Source organism: Lepidochelys kempii, chromosome 23 (assembly GCF_965140285.1).
Source record: "Lepidochelys kempii isolate rLepKem1 chromosome 23, rLepKem1.hap1, whole genome shotgun sequence".
Taxonomy (NCBI): Eukaryota; Metazoa; Chordata; order Testudines; family Cheloniidae; genus Lepidochelys; species Lepidochelys kempii.
Window position 1 is genome coordinate 15208521 of NC_136402.1, and position 21366 is coordinate 15229886.

General features: G+C 69.9%; 1 protein-coding gene across 2 annotated transcripts; it reads right to left on the reverse strand.

Moving 5' to 3' along the window:
- Positions 1–245: 245 nt before the first annotated feature.
- On the reverse strand, positions 246–21220 carry TMC4 (transmembrane channel like 4). 2 transcript variants are annotated; one of them, XM_073322009.2, is made up of 16 exons: positions 20909–21220; positions 20097–20325; positions 19781–19917; positions 18767–18928; positions 16702–16787; positions 15140–15285; positions 13216–13363; positions 12728–12895; positions 11048–11211; positions 6662–6788; positions 6336–6433; positions 3447–3630; positions 2939–3069; positions 2123–2278; positions 1741–1819; positions 246–1417 (listed from the first exon to the last, which is right to left on the reverse strand). In XM_073322009.2, exons 1-16 carry the CDS (start codon positions 20946–20948, stop codon positions 1367–1369), a joined length of 2106 nt encoding a protein of 701 aa, XP_073178110.1. In that variant the 5' UTR covers positions 20949–21220; the 3' UTR covers positions 246–1366. The 2 variants fall into 2 exon arrangements, with proteins under 2 accessions (XP_073178110.1, XP_073178109.1); XM_073322008.2 differs by having other exon boundaries at positions 11048–11214; positions 20909–21219.
- Between the last annotated feature and the right edge of the window lie 146 nt (positions 21221–21366).

The window sequence follows — 21366 nt, forward strand, 5'->3', positions numbered from 1 at the left end:
ACCGCCCCGGAGATGGGATACTGGGCTACATGGACCATTGCTCTCACCCCCCTGTGGCCGATCTTGTGCACCCTGCGTGCACGGAAGTACACGGCCTCCCATGCAGCCCGGGTGGAGGGCACGGAGCAGACGCGGAGATAATGGAGGTGGCTGTGGGGGCACAAACCCACTGCTGTTTGCTTCCAGCCCTGCACACCAGCTCCCCCCACACCCTTCACCGCCCCCTGGATTACTTACACGTGGGCCTGGCAGAATTCAATTTTTATTGTATCATTTCAAACCAAAACTAGCATTTTATTTTTAAGCTTTTTTTTTTTGCTTTTTTTTTTTTCAGACTTAAAATTTTCCCAATTGCAGAAAATCACAGGAGAGTCAAAGAACGGGGGGAGTCAGCCAATGATTTATCGACAGCAGGTGTTAGAGACTCAAAAAGTCACAGCTTTAAAAGCCGTTAAATTGTCAACATCGCGTCTCAAAATACACCCAGGAAATCAAACGCTGTTAAGTTTCCGAGCAGGGTTTCCTTGGCTTGGCCGAGCGGTAAATGGCGATTATTGTCGATGGCAATCGCTCTTTGCGGGTTTGTGTGTGTGTGGTGAAATCAGAGCCTGGACAAGGAGGGAGGGAGAGACGCGGGTCTCCGCCTAAGAGGGGTGGCAGCTGCAGACCGGTGGATAGGGAATACAAATGCAGCTGCCCTGGAGTGCGACAATGGAGTTCTGCTGCCAGCCGGCAACAAGAGATTCACTCCGGTTCACCTGCTATCTACTCCGTTCGGAGGGCGGGGGGCTAGGCTGGGATAGGATGGAGAGTGTGAGAAGTGGGGCCTGAAGGCCAGCAGCCTCGCCCGTTTTGGACACAGGTAATTCTACCTCCTCTTCCTGCAAAGCCCCCTGGGACGTCCGTCACACGCAGGGTTCTGCTTCACTTCCTGTCCAAAACTGAACAGCGTCACTGGGCGGCGGTAAAGAGCAGCTGCCGGCAAGGGGTCCCTGTATAACCAAACCCCACCCCCCACCCCAGAGAGGTCATGTCTCCGTGCCAGGCGAGGGGTCCCCATATACCCAGCCCCTACACCCCACTCCAGAGGGGCCACGTCTCAGCACCAGGTGAGAGGTATCTGTATAAACAGCCCCCGCACCCCATCCCAGAGGGGCCACGTCTCAGCACCAGACGAGTGATTCTTACACACAGTCCATGAACGAGCTCCGGGTTCTTTGGAGGTTATTGTAGTTTTCTTCCAGCAGGGGGCGGGTTTGGCACACAGGCAAATCGCTGACACTGGCAGGGGCGGGACAGGTCCGACAAGGCAGGGCCAAGAGTCATCCTCAAATCAACTGGACGGGAGTTGTGGGTGGCGCTCTCCTTAGCTGAGCTCTGTGATCTGAGTCACTAAGAAGACCTTATCCTGCCCCTCCTGTGGGAAAAAGAAGGGTTGAAAAGAGGTGGGAACCCTGGAGGGTAAGTACAGCCATCTGGGGCCAGCCCAGGGGCCCATCTACCCCGGTATCCCGGCTCTGCCTCCACCCACCTCCCACCTACTTCAGAGGAGGGAGACATGGCAGCCTCTAGTGGCCAAAGCAGGGAGTACGCCGTTCCTCATTTCTCCCTATCAATAACCCACCCCGCCAGGCCCAGGATCGTCTTGTGGCAAGGAGTCCCACCGGCTAACGGCGATCCCAGATGGGAGCCGGCTCCCCCCAGTGGCAAAAAGCCCCATGGCTCCGGGACATCACTCACCAGGCGCAGCTGCCCTTTGAGTTCCTTCACCAGGCAGCTGTAGGAATGATCCAGGGCCATCAGGTAGAACATGAGGATGCTGCGGTTGTGGGATGGGAAGAGAAAAGCCAGGAGGGGGTTAGACAGTGAGTGAGAGGTGGGGTCAGGGGCAGCCCGGAAGTTGTGTGCGTGCGTGTCTGTCCGTCCCTGCTGCCCCCTGCTGGCGGGGACAAGCTCTGCTCTGCGTCCGTCCATCCTCCCCTCTCGCCCCCGCATGGAGGGGATGGGCCCCTGCTCTCTGTGTGTCTCCATGTCCCTGCTGCCTGGCATCAGACCCCCCCTCCATGTGTCCTATCCCCTCTAGCGCCCCCCAGCCCAGGGGGATTCCCCGGAGGCCCCTCACCACAGCAGCAGGAATAGCGGCACAGCGAAGGCCAGCGAGCCCACAAACTGCAGGAACTCCCTGGCCACGAGGGGCAGGGTGTCGATGGCCACCCAGAGGGTGCTCCACATGGTCGGCTCACCCCGGAACGGGCCACAGGCCTGGGAGGGCTGGAGGCTGTGGGGGGGAGAGAGAGTGAGTTGGGGGGCGGGGAACCAAGTCCAAGTCAGGGAAGCAGACACAGCGCCCCGGGCGGGGGACGGGGAGGGAGGAGGATAAGGGGGTTTGTCATGCTGGGGGGGAGGACCCTGGAGGGCTGGGTGAGGTGCGGCAGCAGACCCCAAGGAGCTAGAGGTGTGGGCGAGGAGGGCTGGGGAGGTGGGAGAAGGGGACAGGGGACCCCAGGGGAACTGAGTGAGAGCGGTGGGGCACCCTGGGAATGGACGAGGGGTGGGGGATACCAGGGGCCTGGGTGAAGGGGGCAGGAGACCCTGGGGGGGCTGGGGGAAGGGGGAAGGGAACCCCAGGAGCTGGGGGGCTGGGAGGCTGGGTGAGGGGACCAGGGGAACCCAGGGGGCTGGGTGAGGGAACCCGGGAGGTGATGGGCTGGGTGAGGAGGGCAGGGGACCCTGGGGGACCGGGGGAAGGGGGAAGGGAACCCCAGGAGCCGGGGGGCTGGGCAAGGGGAGGCTGGGGGCCAGGCCGGGGTGGAATCCAGAGGAGCTGGGAGGCTGGCTGAGGGGAGCAGGGGACCCCAGGGGGCTGGGGGAGGGGGGCAGGGGACCCTGGGGGAGGGGGCCCAGGCGGGGGGGATCCAGGGGGCAGGGGGGCACTCACACAAAGACGCTGTACAGCAGGGGCACCCAGGCGATGGCCAGGCCCAGCAGCAGAACCAGCAGGAAGAAGAAGCTGGAGATAGAGGCGCGGAAGGTGCGGTCGGCCGGGCGGCAGTTCGAGAACAGGGTGAGCTGGGGGGTGACGAGACAGACGTGAACCCGGGGCGCTGAGCCACCAGACAGCCCCCCCTCCCCATCCCGGGAGAGGACCCAGGCGTCCGAGCTCCCAGTCCCTCCACCCCTCCGCGCTCACCACTTGCCCCCCTCCCGGGAGAGGACCCAGGCGTCCGAGCTCCCAGTCCCTCCACCCCTCCGCGCTCACCACTTGCCCCCCTCCCGGGAGAGGACCCAGGCGTCCGAGCTCCCAGTCCCTCCCCCGCCAACTAGGCCCCCTCAGGAGAGGACCCAGGTGTCCGAGCTCCCAGTCCCGCCCGCCCCTTCTCCCCCGCTCTCACCACTAGACCCCCCTCCCCGAGGCGGGGAGAGGACCCAGGCATCCGGGCTCTCACCTTCTTGAGGTAGAAAAACAGGATGAATTTGGCGGCGTGGAGCAGGGGCAGCAGGGGGGAGAAGGCGGTGCCGACCCAGCACACGGTCTGGCTGTACACCAGGTCCAGCACGTTGGGGGGCACCAGGAACTCCTGCTGCCCCAACAGCCGGGCCAGGGGGGCAGGGCCGTGGGTCACCAGCAGCCTGGGGGGAGCAGGAGGGGGTGAAGGGTGGAGGAGACTGCTCTGAGCCCAGCTCCCCCCACCCCAGCACTAGCCCTGCCTCCAACCCCAGTCGTTGTCCCCCAGCTCCCCACTCCTGTGACGAAGTGGGACTGTTCTTGATGTTTCCTCCGAGTGGTGTGGGGGTGCCTCGGTTTCCCCTGGGTTCAAATTCAAACCCTTGGCAGTTACAGGAACAGGGCCTGGATCCTGTCCCAAAGAGACACAGTCACCCCACAACAGGGTCTCGCAGCTGGTATCCTGGTGCACCCCAACGGCCAGCCAGCCCCACCCCTCCTGGGTCTGCACAGGGATCTGGGCCATAGGCAGGGCGAGGGGCTTCATCCCTGGGACCCTCACCCAGCTCACCCAGCCCCTCAGCCTCTGAGGCTGCACCACCCAGGGCCTGACAACAGTTCTCTCTGTCCCCGGATCTCGCCACCCCAGGAATGTCTCCCCATTGACCATCACCTTCCGCTCCCACTGGGGGTCCCAGGGGCCTGGCCCCAGGAAACTCCACACAGACATATAGGTTGGGGTCAGGAGTGGGAGCCTGTCCACCACCCCACCCATCTGGCTGACGGAGTCGATGGCCTTGGGGCCCAGCAAGGGAGCTAGACACCGGGGCTTTTCCGCAGGGTCCCCTGGTTCAAATCTCCAGCCTGCTCAAAGGCAGTGAGGTGGCATCCACATCCCCCGCCTCCTTAACCAGGGGCAGCAATTTACTCTCGAGGTTCCCTGCGGAACTGGCCCCCCGGGGTCTATCCCCACTCACCCCTGGGGGGTCCCCTAGGCCTCTCTGCTCCCCCACCGCCAGTTCATGCTGCTGCTGCTTCTGCAGCTCTTTCTCGGGCTCTCGCTGTCTCCCACAGTCCTCTTGCTCTCTCGGACTCAGCTCCAATCCCGTCCGTCTCCGATCCCCCGATGGGGAAGCCGATCGTGAAGACCCTCGTCTGGTCGGGGACAGGAGTCTTGGGGATGCCTGGCTCCCACTCCAGCTGCTCCCAGATCCTGCTATAGCCCCATTTGGGGTCAGAAATCTGCTCCTTAGAGCGGTCATCCTCCTCCAGCTGCACGATTAACTGTGCTTTGGTGAACTTTCCAGTGCTCAACCCTCTCTTTCTGCACAGGGTTACAATGTCCTTCTTAAGGAGACAGTGACAGGCCGTCACTCCGCTCTTCCCAAGTTGTTGTGGACTCACAGGCCTGTGTGCTCTCAGCTCCCCACGGTTTCCAGGAAAAACCCCGAGGGTGCCAGCCCTTCTCGAGGTCACCACCTCTTTGCCAGGGTCGAGCTGCAGACTCCTCCGCCCCTGGGACCGCTCGCTGCAATCCCCCGGGGGACCCTGTTACTGCAAAAGTCCTTCTCTCTGGTCACACACTTCCAGGAGTTAACCGCCCCCTGAAACCGTCTCTCTCTGAATCTTCAGCACACCTGGTCCCCGTCAATCCCCCTTCGTTTTACTGCTCCCCAGTCACTTACTGCAGGAAGCGCCGTCCACGGGGTGCAGTAGATCCCACCGCTGCCACCAGTTGTCACGGAGTCCCTGGGCGATGCTCTGGACCTGCTCCCCATGAAGCCAGTCAGGACTCTGGGGCAGTCGCCTTCCTGTGAGCAGCCTGTCTGCAGGACACACAGCTCACCCGGCTTCCACCTTCCTGGGTCTGACCTCGGAGCATTCAGCCTCCTCTGCCCCTCCGTGCGCTTCCCCCAGCGAGTCCGCTCAGGCAGGTATCCTGGGGAAGCCAGAGGGTCCTGCCCCCCAACTCCGCAGTCAGACGTGACTCTCAGCCAGCCAGTAAAACAGAAGGTTTATTAGACGACAGGAACATGGTCTAACACAGAGCTTGTAGGTGCAGAGAACAGGACCCCTCAGCTGGGTCCATTTTGGGGGGCAGGGAGCCAGACAACCATGTCTGCCCTTCACTCCATGTCCCCAGCCAGCCCCAAACTGAAACTCCCTCCAGCCCCTCCTCCTCTGGGCTTTGTCCCTTTCCCGGGCCAGGAGGCCACCTGATTCCTTTGTTCTCCAACCCTTTAGCTCTCACCTTGCAGGGGGGAAGGGCCCAGGCCATCAGTGGCCAGGAAACAGGGTGTCGGCCCTTCTCTGTGTCCAGACCCCTGCACACACCTGCCCTCTAGGGCTCTGCAACGATCATACACCCTTACCCCACCCCCTAGACACCCAAGGACTGCCTAGGGGAAACCGAGGCACCCCCACACCACTCGGAGGAAACATCAAGAACAGTCCCACTTCGTCACAACTCCCCTCTGGCCTGAGCCCCAAACCCCAGAGCCAACCCACTCGCCCCGGGACCCCCCTTATATGGCCACTGATTCCCATCCACCCCTAGAACAGATCCCACCCCCACCCCCCCGCAGTGCGGATCCCACCTCCCCGCCAGCCCACTGACCCCCCCACCCCCACCCCAGTGCGGATCCCACCTCCCCCCAGTCCACTGACCCCCCACCCCAGTGCGGATCCCACCTCCCCCCCAGCCCACCGACCCCCCACCCCAGTGCGGATCCCACCCCCCCCAGCCCACCGACCACCCCACCCCCACCCCAGTGCGGATCCCACCCCCCCAGCCCACCGACCCCCCACCCCCACCCCAGTGCGGATCCCACCTCCCCCCAGCCCCACCCCCACCCCAGTGCGGATCCCGCCCCCCCAGCCCATCTCTCACTTGCGGGGGAACTCCACCAGCAGCAGCACCAACAGCAGCACAAGCAGGTCGAACACCAGCAGCTTGTACATCTCCTGCCCCACGCTCGTCTCCCAGCACTGCGGGGGGGACGGGACGGGACGTGTCAGCACCCCACACGGCCACAGGACCCAGGCGTCCGGGCTCCCGGCTCCCCCACTGCGCTCCAGCCGCCAGACCCCACTGCCCCCCCCCCGAGCTGGGAGAGAACCCAGGCGTCCGGGCTCCCGGCTCCCCCGCCGCGCTCCAGCCACCAGACCCCACTGCCCCCCCCGAGCCGGGAGAGAACCCAGGCGTCCTGCGCTGACCGGGTGCTGCTGGTGGTTGTAGTGGCAGATCCTGCAGGAATCGGCAGCGGGGTCCCCGTGGCAGGTGATCTGGGTCCAGAGGGAGAAGAGGAGAACGAGGAGGCTGGAGAGACGCAGGAACACGGTCCTGCCACAGGGAGGGGGGGGGCTGGTTAGAAGGGGACCCCTCGCCCAGCGCTGCCCACGGGGGCTGGGGGCTGGTACACGGGGACCCCTCGCCCGGCGCTGCCCACGGGGGCTGGGGGCTGGTACACGGGGACCCCTCGCCCGGCGCTGCCCACGGGGGATGGGGGCTGGTACACGGGGACCCCTCGCCCGGCGCTGCCCACGGGGGATGGGGGCTGGTACACGGGGACCCCTCGCCCGGCGCTGCCCACAGGGGATGGGGGCTGGTACACGGGGACCCCTCGCCCGGCGCTGCCCACGGGGGATGGGGGCTGGTACACGGGGACCCCTCGCCCGGGGCTGCCCACGGGGGATGGGGGCTGGTACACGGGGACCCCTCGCCCGGCGCTGCCCACGGGGGCTGGGGGCTGGTACACGGGGACCCCTCGCCCGGGGCTGCCCACGGGGGATGGGGGCTGGTACACGGGGACCCCTCGCCCGGCGCTGCCCACGGGGGATGGGGGCTGGTACACGGGGACCCCTCGCCCGGCGCTGCCCACGGGGGTGGGGCGGGGGCTGGTACACGGGGACCCCTCGCCCGGCGCTGCCCACGGGGGATGGGGGCTGGTACACAGGGACCCCTCGCCCAGCGCTGTCCCTGGGGGTGGGGCGGGGGCTGGTACACGGCGACCCCTCGCCCAGCGCTGTCCCTGGGGGTGGGGCGGGGGCTGGTACACGGGGACCCCTCGCCTGGCGCTGCCCACGGGGGTGGGGCGGGGGCTGGTACACGGGGACCCCTCACCCGGGGCTGCCCACGGGGGATGGGGGCTGGTACACGGGGACCCCTCGCCCGGCACTGCCCACGGGGGATGGGGGCTGGTACACGGGGACCCCTCGCCCAGCGCTGTCCCTGGGGGTGGGGCGGGGGCTGGTACACGGGGACCCCTCGCCCGGCGCTGCCCACGGGGGTGGGGCGGGGGCTGGTACACGGCGACCCCTCGCCTGGCGCTGCCCACGGGGGTGGGGCGGGGGCTGGTACACGGGGACCCCTCACCCGGGGCTGCCCACGGGGGTGGGGCGGGGGCTGGTACACGGGGACCCCTCACCCGGGGCTGCCCACGGGGGTGGGGCGGGGGCTGGTACACGGGGACCCCTCACCCGGCGCTGCCCACGGGGGTGGGGCGGGGGCTGGTACACGGGGACCCCTCACCCGGGGCTGCCCACGGGGGATGGGGGCTGGTACACGGGGACCCCTCGCCCGGCGCTGCCCACGGGGGATGGGGGCTGGTACACGGGGACCCCTCGCCCAGCGCTGTCCCTGGGGGTGGGGCGGGGGCTGGTACACGGGGACCCCTCGCCCGGCGCTGCCCATGGGGGTGGGGCGGGGGCTGGTACACGGCGACCCCTCGCCCAGCGCTGTCCCTGGGGGTGGGGCGGGGGCTGGTACACGGGGACCCCTCGCCCGGCGCTGCCCACGGGGGCTGGTACACGGGGACCCCTCACCCGGCGCTGCCCACGGGGGTGGGGCGGGGGCTGGTACACAGCGACCCCTCGCCCAGCGCTGTCCCTGGGGGTGGGGCGGGGGCTGGTACACGGGGACCCCTCGCCCGGCGCTGCCCACGGGGGCTGGTACACGGGGACCCCTCACCCGGCGCTGCCCACGGGGGTGGGGCGGGGGCTGGTACACGGGGACCCCTCGCCCGGCGCTGCCCACGGGGGATGGGGGCTGGTACACGGGGACCCCTCGCCCGGCGCTGCCCACGGGGGATGGGGGCTGGTACACGGGGATCCCTCGCCCAGCGCTGTCCCTGGGGGTGGGGCGGGGGCTGGTACACGGGGACCCCTCGCCCGGCGCTGCCCATGGGGGTGGGGCGGGGGCTGGTACACGGCGACCCCTCGCCCAGCGCTGTCCCTGGGGGTGGGGCGGGCGCTGGTACACGGGGACCCCTCGCCCAGCGCTGCCCACAGGGGATGGGGGCTGGTACACAGGGACCCCTCGCCCAGCGCTGCCCACGGGGGATGGGGGCTGGTACACGGGGACCCCTCGCCCGGCGCTGTCCCTGGGGGTGGGGCGGGGGCTGGTACACGGGGACCCCTCGCCCGGCGCTGCCCACGGGGGTGGGGCGGGGGCTGGTACACGGCGACCCCTCGCCTGGCGCTGCCCACGGGGGTGGGGCGGGGGCTGGTACACGGGGACCCCTCACCCGGGGCTGCCCACGGGGGATGGGGGCTGGTACACGGGGACCCCTCGCCCGGCACTGCCCACGGGGGATGGGGGCTGGTACACGGGGACCCCTCGCCCAGCGCTGTCCCTGGGGGTGGGGCGGGGGCTGGTACACGGGGACCCCTCGCCCGGCGCTGCCCACGGGGGTGGGGCGGGGGCTGGTACACGGCGACCCCTCGCCTGGCGCTGCCCACGGGGGTGGGGCGGGGGCTGGTACACGGGGACCCCTCACCCGGGGCTGCCCACGGGGGTGGGGCGGGGACTGGTACACGGGGACCCCTCACCCGGGGCTGCCCACGGGGGTGGGGCGGGGGCTGGTACACGGGGACCCCTCACCCGGCGCTGCCCACGGGGGTGGGGCGGGGGCTGGTACACGGGGACCCCTCACCCGGGGCTGCCCACGGGGGATGGGGGCTGGTACACGGGGACCCCTCGCCCGGCGCTGCCCACGGGGATGGGGGCTGGTACACGGGGACCCCTCGCCCAGCGCTGTCCCTGGGGGTGGGGCGGGGGCTGGTACACGGGGACCCCTCGCCCGGCGCTGCCCATGGGGGTGGGGCGGGGGCTGGTACACGGCGACCCCTCGCCCAGCGCTGTCCCTGGGGGTGGGGCGGGGGCTGGTACACGGGGACCCCTCGCCCGGCGCTGCCCACGGGGGCTGGTACACGGGGACCCCTCACCCGGCGCTGCCCACGGGGGTGGGGCGGGGGCTGGTACACAGCGACCCCTCGCCCAGCGCTGTCCCTGGGGGTGGGGCGGGGGCTGGTACACGGGGACCCCTCGCCCGGCGCTGCCCACGGGGGCTGGTACACGGGGACCCCTCACCCGGCGCTGCCCACGGGGGTGGGGCGGGGGCTGGTACACGGGGACCCCTCGCCCGGCGCTGCCCACGGGGGATGGGGGCTGGTACACGGGGACCCCTCGCCCGGCGCTGCCCACGGGGGATGGGGGCTGGTACACGGGGATCCCTCGCCCAGCGCTGTCCCTGGTGGTGGGGCGGGGGCTGGTACACGGGGACCCCTCGCCCAGCGCTGTCCCTGGGGGTGGGGCGGGGGCTGGTACACGGGGACCCCTCGCCCAGCGCTGCCCACAGGGGATGGGGGCTGGTACACGGGGACCCCTCGCCCAGCGCTGCCCACGGGGGATGGGGGCTGGTACACGGGGACCCCTCGCCCGGCGCTGTCCCTGGGGGTGGGGCGGGGGCTGGTACACAGGGACCCCTCGCCCGGCGCTGCCCACGGGGGCTGGGGGCTGGTACACGGGGACCCCTCGCCCGGCGCTGCCCACGGGGGCTGGGGGCTGGTACACGGGGACCCCTCGCCCGGCGCTGCCCACGGGGGCTGGGGGCTGGTACACGGGGACCCCTCGCCAGGCGCTGCCCACGGGGGATGGGGGCTGGTACACGGGGACCCCTCGCCCGGCGCTGCCCACGGGGGTTGGGGGCTGGTACACGGGGACCCCTCGCCCGGCGCTGCCCACGGGGGTTGGGGGCTGGTACACGGGGACCCCTCGCCAGGCGCTGCCCACGGGGGATGGGGGCTGGTACACGGGGACCCCTCGCCCGGCGCTGCCCACGGGGGTTGGGGGCTGGTACACGGGGACCCCTCGCCCGGCGCTGTCCCTGGGGGTGGGGCGGGGGCGGTTACACGGGGACCCCTCGCCCGGCGCTGCCCACGGGGGTTGGGGGCTGGTATACGGGGACCCCTCGCCCGGCGCTGTCCCTGGGGGTGGGGCAGGGGCGGTTACACGGGGACCCCTCGCCCGGCGCTGCCCACGGGGGTTGGGGGCTGGTACACGGGGACCCCTCGCCCGGCGCTGCCCACGGGGGTTGGGGGCTGGTACACGGGGACCCCTCGCCCGGCGCTGCCCCTGGGGGTGGGGCGGGGGCGGTTACACGGGGACCCCTCGCCCGGCGCTGCCCACGGGGGCTGGGGGCTGGTACACGGGGACCCCTCGCCCGGCGCTGCCCATGGGGGTGGGGCGGGGGCTGGTACACGGGGACCCCTCCCCCAGAGCTGCCCCTGGGGTAGGGCACAGCCCTGGCTGCCCCCCGGTACCTCAGCAGGGTGAGCCGGATCTCCAGGCTGAGCGGGTATCTCTCCAGGCGCACCAGCAGCCCGAAGGCCAGCGGCACCAGCTGGTTGGCGGCCGTGATCACTATGGAGGGCAGATAGGCCACCAGCAGCCCCAAGACCAGTCCTTGCTGCCCCGGGCTGGTGTCCTGCTGCGGAGGGGGGGGAGGGGTCACCAGGGGTCAGAGCAGAATCCCCTCCCCCCAAGTCCCTTGTGGGGAGCCGAGCAGCTGAAGGGCTGGCAGCTGGGATAGCACCACTGCCCCCCATGGAAGGGGACACGGGCGACCGCAGGAGCGAGGGGTGTGGGGGCCGCGGGTCGGGAGCGAGGGGCACGGAGGCCAGGGGTCGGGAGCGAGGGGCGTGGGGGCCGCGGGCGAGGGGCGCAGGGGCCCCAGGTCAGGAGCGAGGGGCGCGGGCCGCACAGGGGCCGCGGGTCGGGAGCGAGGGGCGCGGGGGACCCAAGTCGGAAGCGAGGGGCGCGGGGGCCCTGGGTCGGGAGCGAGGGGCGCGGGGGCCGCGGGTCGGGAGCGAGGGGCGCGGGGGCCCTGGGTCGGGAGCGAGGGGCGCGGGGGCCGCGGGTCGGGAGCGAGGGGCGCGGGGGCCGCGGGTCGGGAGCGAGGGGCGCGGGGGCCGCGGGCGAGGGGCGTGGGGGCCCCGGGGCGGGAGCGAGGGGCGCGGGGGCCGCGGGCGAGGGGCGTGGGGGCCCCGGGGCGGGAGCGAGGGGCGCGGGGGCCGCGGGCGAGGGGCGCGGGGACCGCGGGTCGGGAGCGAGGGGCGCGGGGGCCGCGGGTCGGAAGCGAGGGGCGCGGGGGCCGCGGGCGAGGGGCGCGGGGGCCGCGGGTCGGGAGCGAGGGGCGGGGGCCGCGGGCGAGGGGCGCGGAGGCCCGGGGTCGGGAGCGAGGGGCGCGGGGGCCGCGGGTCGGGAGCGAGGGGCGCGGGGGTCGGGAGCGAGGGGCGCGGGGGCCGCGGGTCGGGAGCGAGGGGCGCGGGGGCCGCGGGCGAGGGGCGCGGGGGCCCCGGGTCGGGAGCGAGGGGCGGGGGCCGCGGGCGAGGGGCGCGGGGACCGCGGGTCGGGAGCGAGGGGCGCGGGGGCCGCGGGCGAGGAGCGCGGGGGCCCCGGGTCGGGAGCGAGGGGCGGGGGCCGCGGGCGAGGGGCGCGGGGACCGCGGGTCGGGAGCGAGGGGCGCGGGGGCCGCGGGTCGGGAGCGAGGGGCGCGGGGGCCGCGGGCGAGGGGCGTGGGGGCCCCGGGGCGGGAGCGAGGGGCGCGGGGGGCCGCGGGTCGGGAGCGAGGGGCGCGGGGGCCGCGGGTCGGGAGCGAGGGGCGGGGGCCGCGGGTCGGAAGCGAGGGGCGCGGGGGCCGCGGGCGAGGGGCGTGGGGGCCCCGGGGCGGGAGCGAGGGGCGCGGGGGCCGCGGGTCGGGAGCGAGGGGCGCGGGGGCCGCGGGCGAGGGGCGTGGGGGCCCCGGGGCGGGAGCGAGGGGCGCGGGGGCCGCGAGTCGGGAGCGAGGGGCGCGGGGGCCGCGGGTCGGGAGCGAGGGGCGGGGGCCGCGGGTCGGAAGCGAGGGGCGCGGGGGCCGCGGGCGAGGGGCGTGGGGGCCCCGGGGCGGGAGCGAGGGGCGCGGGCCGCACGGGGGCTGCGGGTGGGAGCCAGGGGCCGGGTACCTGGGCCCGCTGCGAGTACTCGGTGGCCCGGTAGACGCCGTAGAAAGCCGCCCCCAGCAGCCCCAGCACCAGCAGGTTGAGGGCCCCGCGCAGGCTGAAGAGGGCGAGTCGCTGGCCCGGGCTGCGCTGGGCCATGAGCCGCCGCAGGGTCTGTTCCTCCAGGTCCATCTGGGAGAGACGCGCGTCAGGGCAGCCCCCCACCCCAGCCAGGCCCCTCTCCACCCCCCCCAGCCGTGCCTCTCACTCCACACAGCGGCCCCCCTTCCTGCCCCAGCCCCCCCCTTCTCCCGCAATCCACCCATCCGCCCCATGCAGTCCCCCAGCCCCCCACCCCATCTCCCTCCCCACCAGCCCCCAATCACACCCTCCAGCCCCGCACCCCAGAGCCCCTGTCCATTCCCAGCCTGCCTGTACCTCAGTGTCCCCCCCCACTCGCCCCCCGACCCGGCTGCCCCGCACCCCAGCCCTGCGCCCCCTGCTGGCCTCACCCGCAGCTCGTAGCGGAGGCTGTTGTGTTTCATGGCCGCTGCGGTGCCTGGCGCCAGGCAGAAATCCCAGCCGGCGAAGACCTTGTGGCTGTAGGTGCTGAGCTCCCAGTTCTCACCGACCAGGCTGCGCTTCAGGAGGTGGACGGCCCTGGGGGGAGAGCGCAGGGTGACGGCCCCCCAGAGATGGCAAAGTGCAGCCAGCTCTGGGGTGGGGCGCAGGGGCTGGTTACACAGGGACCCCTCGCCCGGCGCTGGGACGCGGCCCCTCTGGGGCGGGGCGGGGGCTGGGTATACGGGGACCCCTCGCCCGGCGTTGGGACGCGGCCCCTCTGGGGCGGGGCGGGGGCTGGGTATACGGGGACCCCTCACCCGGCGCTGGGACGCGACCCCTCTGGGACGGGGCGGGAGGTGGGGTATACGGGGACCCTCGCCCGGCGCTGGGACGCGGCCCCTCTGGGGCGGGGCGGGGGCTGGGTATACGGGGACCCTCGCCCGGCGCTGGGACAAGGCCCCTGTGGGGCGGGGCGGAGGCTGGGTATACGGGGACCCTCGCCCGGCGCTGGGACGCGGCCCCTCTGGGGCGGGGCGGGGGCTGGGTATACGGGGACCCCTCGCCCGGCGCTGGGACGCGGCCCCTCTGGGGCGGGGCGGGGGCTGGGTATACGGGGACCCCTCACCCGGCGCTGGGACGCGACCCCTCTGGGACGGGGCGGGAGGTGGGGTATACGGGGACCCTCGCCCGGCGCTGGGACGCGGCCCCTCTGGGGCGGGGCGGGGGCTGGGTATACGGGGACCCTCGCCCGGCGCTGGGACAAGGCCCCTCTGGGGCGGGGCAGAGGCTGGGTATACGGGGACCCTCGCCCGGCGCTGGGACGCGGCCCCTCTGGGGCGGGGCGGGGGCTGGGTATACGGGGACCCTCGCCCGGCGCTGGGACAAGGCCCCTCTGGGGCGGGGCGGAGGCTGGGTATACGGGGACCCTCGCCCGGCGCTGGGACGCGGCCCCTCTGGGGCGGGGCAGGGGCTGGTTACCCGGGGACCCCTCACCCGGCGCTGGGACGCGGCCCCTCTGGGGCGGGGCGGAGGCTGGGTATACGGGGACCCCTCGCCCGGCGTTGGGACGCGGCCCCTCTGGGGCGGGGCGGGGGCTGGGTATACGGGGACCCCTCGCCCGGCGTTGGGACGCGGCCCCTCTGGGGCGGGGCGGGGGCTGGGTATACGGGGACCCCTCGCCCGGCGCTGGGACGCGGCCCCTCTGGGGCGGGGCGGGGGCTGGGTACCCGGGGACCCCCTCGCCCGGCGTTGGGACGCGGCCCCTCTGGGGCGGGGCAGGGGCTGGTTACACAGGGACCCCTCGCCCGGCGCTGGGACGCGGCCCCTCTGGGGCGGGGCGGGGGCTGGGTATACGGGGACCCTCGCCCGGCGCTGGGACAAGGCCCCTCTGGGGCGGGGCGGAGGCTGGGTATACGGGGACCCTCGCCCGGCGCTGGGACGCGGCCCCTCTGGGGCGGGGCAGGGGCTGGTTACCCGGGGACCCCTCACCCGGCGCTGGGACGCAGCCCCTCTGGGGCGGGGCGGGGGCTGGGTATACGGGGACCCTCGCCCGGCGCTGGGACAAGGCCCCTCTGGGGCGGGGCGGAGGCTGGGTATACGGGGACCCTCGCCCGGCGCTGGGACGCGGCCCCTCTGGGGCGGGGCAGGGGCTGGTTACCCGGGGACCCCTCGCCCGGCGCTGGGACGCGGCCCCTCTGGGGCGGGGTGGGGGCTGGGTATACGGGGACCCCTCGCCCGGCACTGGGACGCGGCCCCTCTGGGGCGGGGCGGGGGCTGGGTACCCGGGGACCCCCTCGCCCGGCGTTGGGACGCGGCCCCTCTGGGGCGGGGTGGGGGCTGGCCCCCCGCGGGGGCACCTGGGAAGTGACTCACCGGTGGACGATCCAGAGGAGGCAGACGGAGAAGTAGCCCAAGACGCTCAGCAGATAGGCCAGGGGGATGTTATAGGAGAAGCCCACGAAATCCACGGCCGAGTTTTGGTAATAACCGTAGAACAGGTGTGTGAGCTCCATGAACCCCTGAAAGAGACACAGCCTCAGCGGGGGGGGGGGGGTCTCCTCCAGGGGGCGCCGGCTCCCATCCGGCCCCAGGGCTGGGACTGGGAATGTGACAAACTGATCTGGGGAATTGGGGCCAGCTTCGATTTGTAGGGGACACATGAAGGGGGCTGGGGAGGAGCTGATGGCATGGGGGGGCAGGGGGCAGAGGTGGGGGACTGGGGGGTGGAGCTCAGGTGCGGGGGGCTGGGGGCGGAGCTGAGGACACAGGGGGCTGGGGGCGGAGCTGAGGGGCCTGGGGGGTGGAGCTCAGGTGCGGGGGGCTGGGGGCGGAGCTGAGGACACAGGGGGCAGGGGGCGGAGCTGGGGGACTGGGGGGTGGAGCTCAGGTGCGGGGGGCTGGGGGCGGAGCTGAGGACACAGGGGGCTGGGGGCGGAGCTGAGGGGCCTGGGGGGTGGAGCTCAGGTGCGGGGGGCTGGGGGCGGAGCTGAGGACACAGGGGGCAGGGGGCGGAGCTGGGGGACTTGGGGGCGGAGCTCAGGTGCGGGGGGCTGGGGGCGGAGCTGAGGACACAGGGGGCTGGGGGCGGAGCTGAGGGGCCTGGGGGGTGGAGCTCAGGTGCGGGGGGCTGGGGGCGGAGCTGAGGACACAGGGGGCAGGGGGCGGAGCTGGGGGACGGAGCTCAGGTGCGGGGGGCTGGGGGCGGAGCTGAGGACACAGGGGGCTGGGGGCGGAGCTGAGGGGCCTGGGGAGAAGAACTGAGGCCTGGGGGGCTGGGGGCAGAGCTGGTGGGGCTAGGGGTGGAGCTGGGGGGGCTGGGGGCGGAGCTGAGGTGCAGGGGCGGAGCAGGGGGGCTGAGGGCGGAGCTGGGGGACTGGGGGGTGGAGCTCAGGTGCGGGGGGCTGGGGGCGGAGCTGAGGGGCCTGGGGAGAAGAACTGAGGCCCGGGGGGCTGGGGGCAGAGCTGGTGGGGCTAGGGGTGGAGCTGGGGGGGCTGGGGGCGGAGCTGAGACATGGGGGCTGGGGGGGAGCTGGGGAGGAGCTGATGGTGTGGGGGCTGGGGGGCAGAGCTAGGGGACTGGGGGGTGGAGCTGAGGTGCGGGGGCTGGGGGCGGAGCTGAGGCATGGAGGGCAGGAGGCAGAGCTGGGGGACTGAGGGGTGGAGCTGAGGTGCAGGGGGCTGGGGGCAGAGCTGGGGGGGCTGGGAAGGAGCTCGGGGTGGGGGACAGAGCTGGGGGCTGGAGCTGAGGTGTGGGGGGCAGGGGGCAGAGCTGAGGTACTGGGGAGGTGGAGCTGAGGTGCGGGGGGCTGGAACAGAGCTGTGGGTGCAAGGGGCTGGGGCGGAGCTGAGGGGGCTGGGGGGAGGAACTGAGGCATGGGGGGCTGGGGGCGGAGCTGAGGCGCTTGGGGCTGGGGGGCCACGAGCCGGGCTCTCACCGTCCCAGAGAGCAGGTCCATGAGGTAGGTGAAGTAGCTGACCAGGCCCCGCTCAGTGGGGTCGTACTGCAGGCAGCTTCTGTTCACTGTGAGTGGGGGGGAGAAAAGGGGTGAGACCCTGTGACGTTATTGACATAATCTGGGACCGTACAGAACATTGTTGCAACCAAGGACCTGTAGTGGCACCAAATCTTGTATAAAGGGAGTCAAGTAAGGTGTCTAAGACAAGGTTGGGGTTTACTGGTTATGAGTATGAGGTCTATATGTGTGTATCATTTTTGTAAAGTGATGAATATTGGCTCTACACTGTCTAAAGAACAGGAGGACTTGTGGCACCTGAGAGACTAACACATTTATTTGAGTTTAAGCTTTCGTGGGCTAAAACCCACTTCATCAGATGCATAGAATGGAACATGTAGTCAGAAGATATATATACATACAGAGAGCATGAAAAGGTGGAAGTACCCAGACCAACTGAAAGAGGCAAATTAATTAAGAGGAGCGATTATCAGCAGGGGAAAATAAACTTTTGAAGTGATAATCAAGATGGCCCATTTCGGACAGCTGACCCAAAGGTGTGAGGATACTTAACATGGGGGAAAGATTCAATTAGTGTCATGACTGAGCCATTCCCAGTCTCTGTCATTACACATATTGAATCTTTCCCCCATGTTAAGTATCCTCACACGTCGGGTCAACTGTCCGAAATGGGCCATCTTGATTATCACTTCAAAAGTTTATTTTCCCCTGCTGATAATCGCTCCTCTTAATTATTTAGCCTCTTTCAGTTGGTCTGGGTACTTCCACCTTTTCATGCTCTCTGCGTGTATACATATCTTCTGACTATATGTTCCATTCTATGCATCTGATGAAGTGGGTTTTAGCCCACGAAAGCTTAAGCTCAAATAAATTTGTTAGTCTCTAAGGTGCCACAAGTCCTCCTGTTCTTTTTGAGGATACAGACTAACAGGGCTGCTGTTCTGAAATCTATCCTGTCTGTATTTCACACTTATGCTGTGCTTCTGGGTGACGCCCCAGACAAGCTGGTGTCAGCTCTGCCTAGCCTGCGGGATGGCCCATTAAGGACCATCAGCGACACAAGTGACCCATTGAGAGAAGGCAGACACACCTTGGGACTCAGCAAGGTAGGCCGGGACTTGCCCATGTGACGCCAAACTCCATTTTGCTGTAATTTTCCACAGTAAGAACAAAGAGGGGTTCTTACACGTGGAAAAGACTCTAAAGGGCTGATGTCTCCATCTTGTCTTCAGTCCTGCTTCACACCTCTGGCGGGACTTTGCTACACTGAAGCTTTGAACCAAGGACCGATGACCCATCCCAGCTGGGGATGTTCTCCAGAGACTTGCTTTGAACCTGCAGTTTCTGCCATCACTGCAACAAGCCTGAACCAAGAACTTTGCCATCACTGGATGTCATTGACTCCATTTAACCACTTCTCGCTCTCAGCTCTTTCTTTCTCCTTTTATGAATAAACCTTTAGATTTTAGATTCTGAAGGGTTGGCAACAGTGTGATTTGTGGGTAAGATCTGCTTTGTATATTGACCGGGCTCTGCGGCTCGGTCCTTTGGGATCGAGAGAACCTCTTTTCTTTCACTGGGGTCTTGGTTTTCATAACCATTCGCCCCCATAACGAGTGGCGCTGGTGAGGATACTGGGAAACTGGAGCGTCTAAGGGAATTGCTGGTGTGACTTGTGGTTAGCCAGTGGGGCAAACCCGAAGTCCGCTCTGGCTGGCTGGTTCGGTTTGCCTTGGTGTGCACAGAAACCCCAGCCCTGGGCTGTAACGGCCCTGCTTGAAGCAATTCGTCCTGACTTGGCACGCTCCATTGGGTCCCACCAGAATCAGCCTCGTTACAGACCCCCTCAAACCAAACCTCGTGGGTCACACACACACCCCGACATAGGACCTGGGCTGCCACTCTGGGGGCGATTCCCTTCTCCCCCATCTCCTTTGATAGGGATGGGATCCAGGCTGCCGTTCTGGGGGCTCTCGCCCCCTTTCTCTCACTGGAGACGGGACCCAGGCATCCGGGCCGGCCATACCCATGGAGTTCTGCCCCCGCTGGGTCTGGTTCAGCTGCAGCCCCTCGAAGGCGGCGTTGGGGGCCACCACGAACCCCACCATGAGCAGGGCCCCCCCCAGGTTCAGCAGCACCAGGAAGCGCAGAAAGTTGAAATACGACTGGATCCCGGTTCCAAAGTGACCTGGGGGGAAAGGGCAGCGTCACCCCGACAGTGAGTCTGAACCCGCAGGCAGAGGCTGACCACAGGGCTCGGTGTGTGGGGGGGTCACTCAGCAGGGAGGGGGGACCACAGGGCTCAGAGGGGGGTTGATCTCAGCAGGGAGGGGGAGCCTGGGACTCGGGGGGGGGAGTCAATCTCAGCGGGGGAGGGGGGGACCCTGGGACTCAGAGTGGAGGGTCGCTCTCAGCAGGGAGGGGGGACCACAGGACTCGGGGGGGTTGATCTCAGCAGGGAGGGGGGACCCTGGGACTCAGAGTGGAGGGTCGCTCTCAGCAGGGAGGGGGGACCACAGGACTCGGGGGGGTTGATCTCAGCAGGGAGGGGGGACCCTGGGACTCAGAGTGGAGGGTCGCTCTCAGCAGGGAGGGGGGACCCTGGGACTCGGGGGGGGGGAGTCGATCTCAGCAGGGAGCGGGGACCCTGGGACTCAGAGTGGAGGGTCGCTCTCAGCAGGGAGGGGGGGACCACAGGACTCGGGGGGGGGGGGGGGGGTCGATCTCAGCGGGGGAGGTGGGACCCTGGGACTCAGAGTGGAGGGTCGCTCTCAGCAGGGAGGGGGGACCACAGGACTCGGGGGGGGGAGTCGATCTCAGCGGGGGAGGTGGGACCCTGGGACTCAGAGTGGAGGGTTGCTCTCAGCAGGGAGGGGGGACCCTGGGACTCGGGGGGGGGAGTCGATCTCAGCAGGGAGGGGGGACCCTGGGACTCGGGGGGGGGAGTCGATCTCAGCAGGGAGGGGGGACCCTGGGACTCAGAGTGGAGGGTCGCTCTCAGCAGGGAGGGGGACCTGGGCCGCAGGGAAAGGGGTCCTACCTTCGATGCGGTGCAGCGAGCCCCTCCACACCTGGGCGTACAGCAGGGCGCCCCTCACCTGTCCCCACAGGTGCCGCATCCCCACCTGCCACTGCTCCCAGCGGCTCCGTTTCCAGGCGACCCGCTGCTCCCGGAGCCTGGTGGGGAGAGGGATGGGGGTGAGACCTCAGCCCCCCCCAAACCCCTGTGGCCCTCCCAGAGCTGGGGAGAGAACCCAGGAGTCCTGGCTCCCAGTCCCCCCCTCTAACCACTAGCCCCCCTCCCCTCCCAGAGCCAGAAAGGAACCCAGGCGTCCTGCCCTGTGCAGGGGGGTTACCTGAGTATTCGTTTCTCCGCCATGCAGAGCGGCAGCTGTTTCAGGGGAACCGACTCCTGCTCCCTGGCTCCTTCCCCATCCCGCTCCTGGGGGGCCCCTGGGGGCTCTCCCTCATCCAGCGCAGCCCCCCAGGCCTTGGCCACGTTGCCACGGAAACGCAGGGTCGCGTTGCTTGGCAGCTGGAGGAAGAGGGATGAGGGGGGCTGCTGCTGGCCCCAGTCATCATCATCTGGGGAGGGAGCAAGTGGGGTGAGCGGGGGAGAGATTCAGCACCCTCCCTCCCCGCACTTACTGACCCAGGGATGGGAGGGGACCCAGGAGTCCGGGCTACTGTCTGGGGTAGCCCTAGCTTCAGGAGATGGGACCCAGGAGTCTGAGTAACTGGTCGGGGGCTGCCTGCTGGGATGGGACCCTGGAGTCCAGATTATTTGGGGGGAGGGGTGGGGCTGCACACTGGGGATGGGACACAGGAATCCGGGTGATGGGCGTGGGGAGGGGCTGTGTCTTTTGGAGATGGGACCCAGGAGTCCAGGTTACTGCAGGGGGAGCACTGCTGGGGACGGGACCCAGGAGTCCAGGTGACTCCGGGGGGAGGGGCTGGACCCAGGAATCCGGGTGAGTCGTGGGGTGGGGCTGCTGGGGACGGGACCCAGGAGTCCGGGTGACACCAGAGGAGGGAGGGGCAGGGACCCAGGAGTCCGGGTGACTCGGGGGCGGGGACCCAGGAATCCGGGTTATGGGGTGTTTGGGGGGGGACCCAGGAGTCCGGGTGACTCGGGACGGTGGTTGGGGGGGGGGGAGAGGCTCCTCACCTGGGCCATCCCGGCCAGTCTGCGCCCAGCGCGGCTCCATGGTCCGGCCGCTCCGGGAAGGAGGAAACGCGTCGCCCGGCCCGGCCCGGCCCGGTTAATCATTGGCCCCGCGGTGACCTGGCGACGGGGCGCGGCTCAGCCGTGGGGGGCGCGGCGGCTGGCCCCAGGTAACCCCCCCAACACAGCTGCCCCCCCCGCCCCGCTGGGGACAGACTTCTCGCAGGGAGGATGGGGGTCAATGGGGGCCCCCAGGGGCTGGGAAATGGGGGTGAAGGGCGGCGGGGGAATGGGGGCCCCCGGGGGCTGGGAAATGGGGGTCAAGGGCGGCGGGGGAATGAGGGTCCCCGGGGGCTGGGAAATGGGGGTCAAGGGCAGCGGGGGAATGAGGGTCCCCGGGGGCTGGGAAATGGGGGTCAAGGGCGGCGGGGGAATGAGGGTCCCCGGGGGCTGGGAAATGG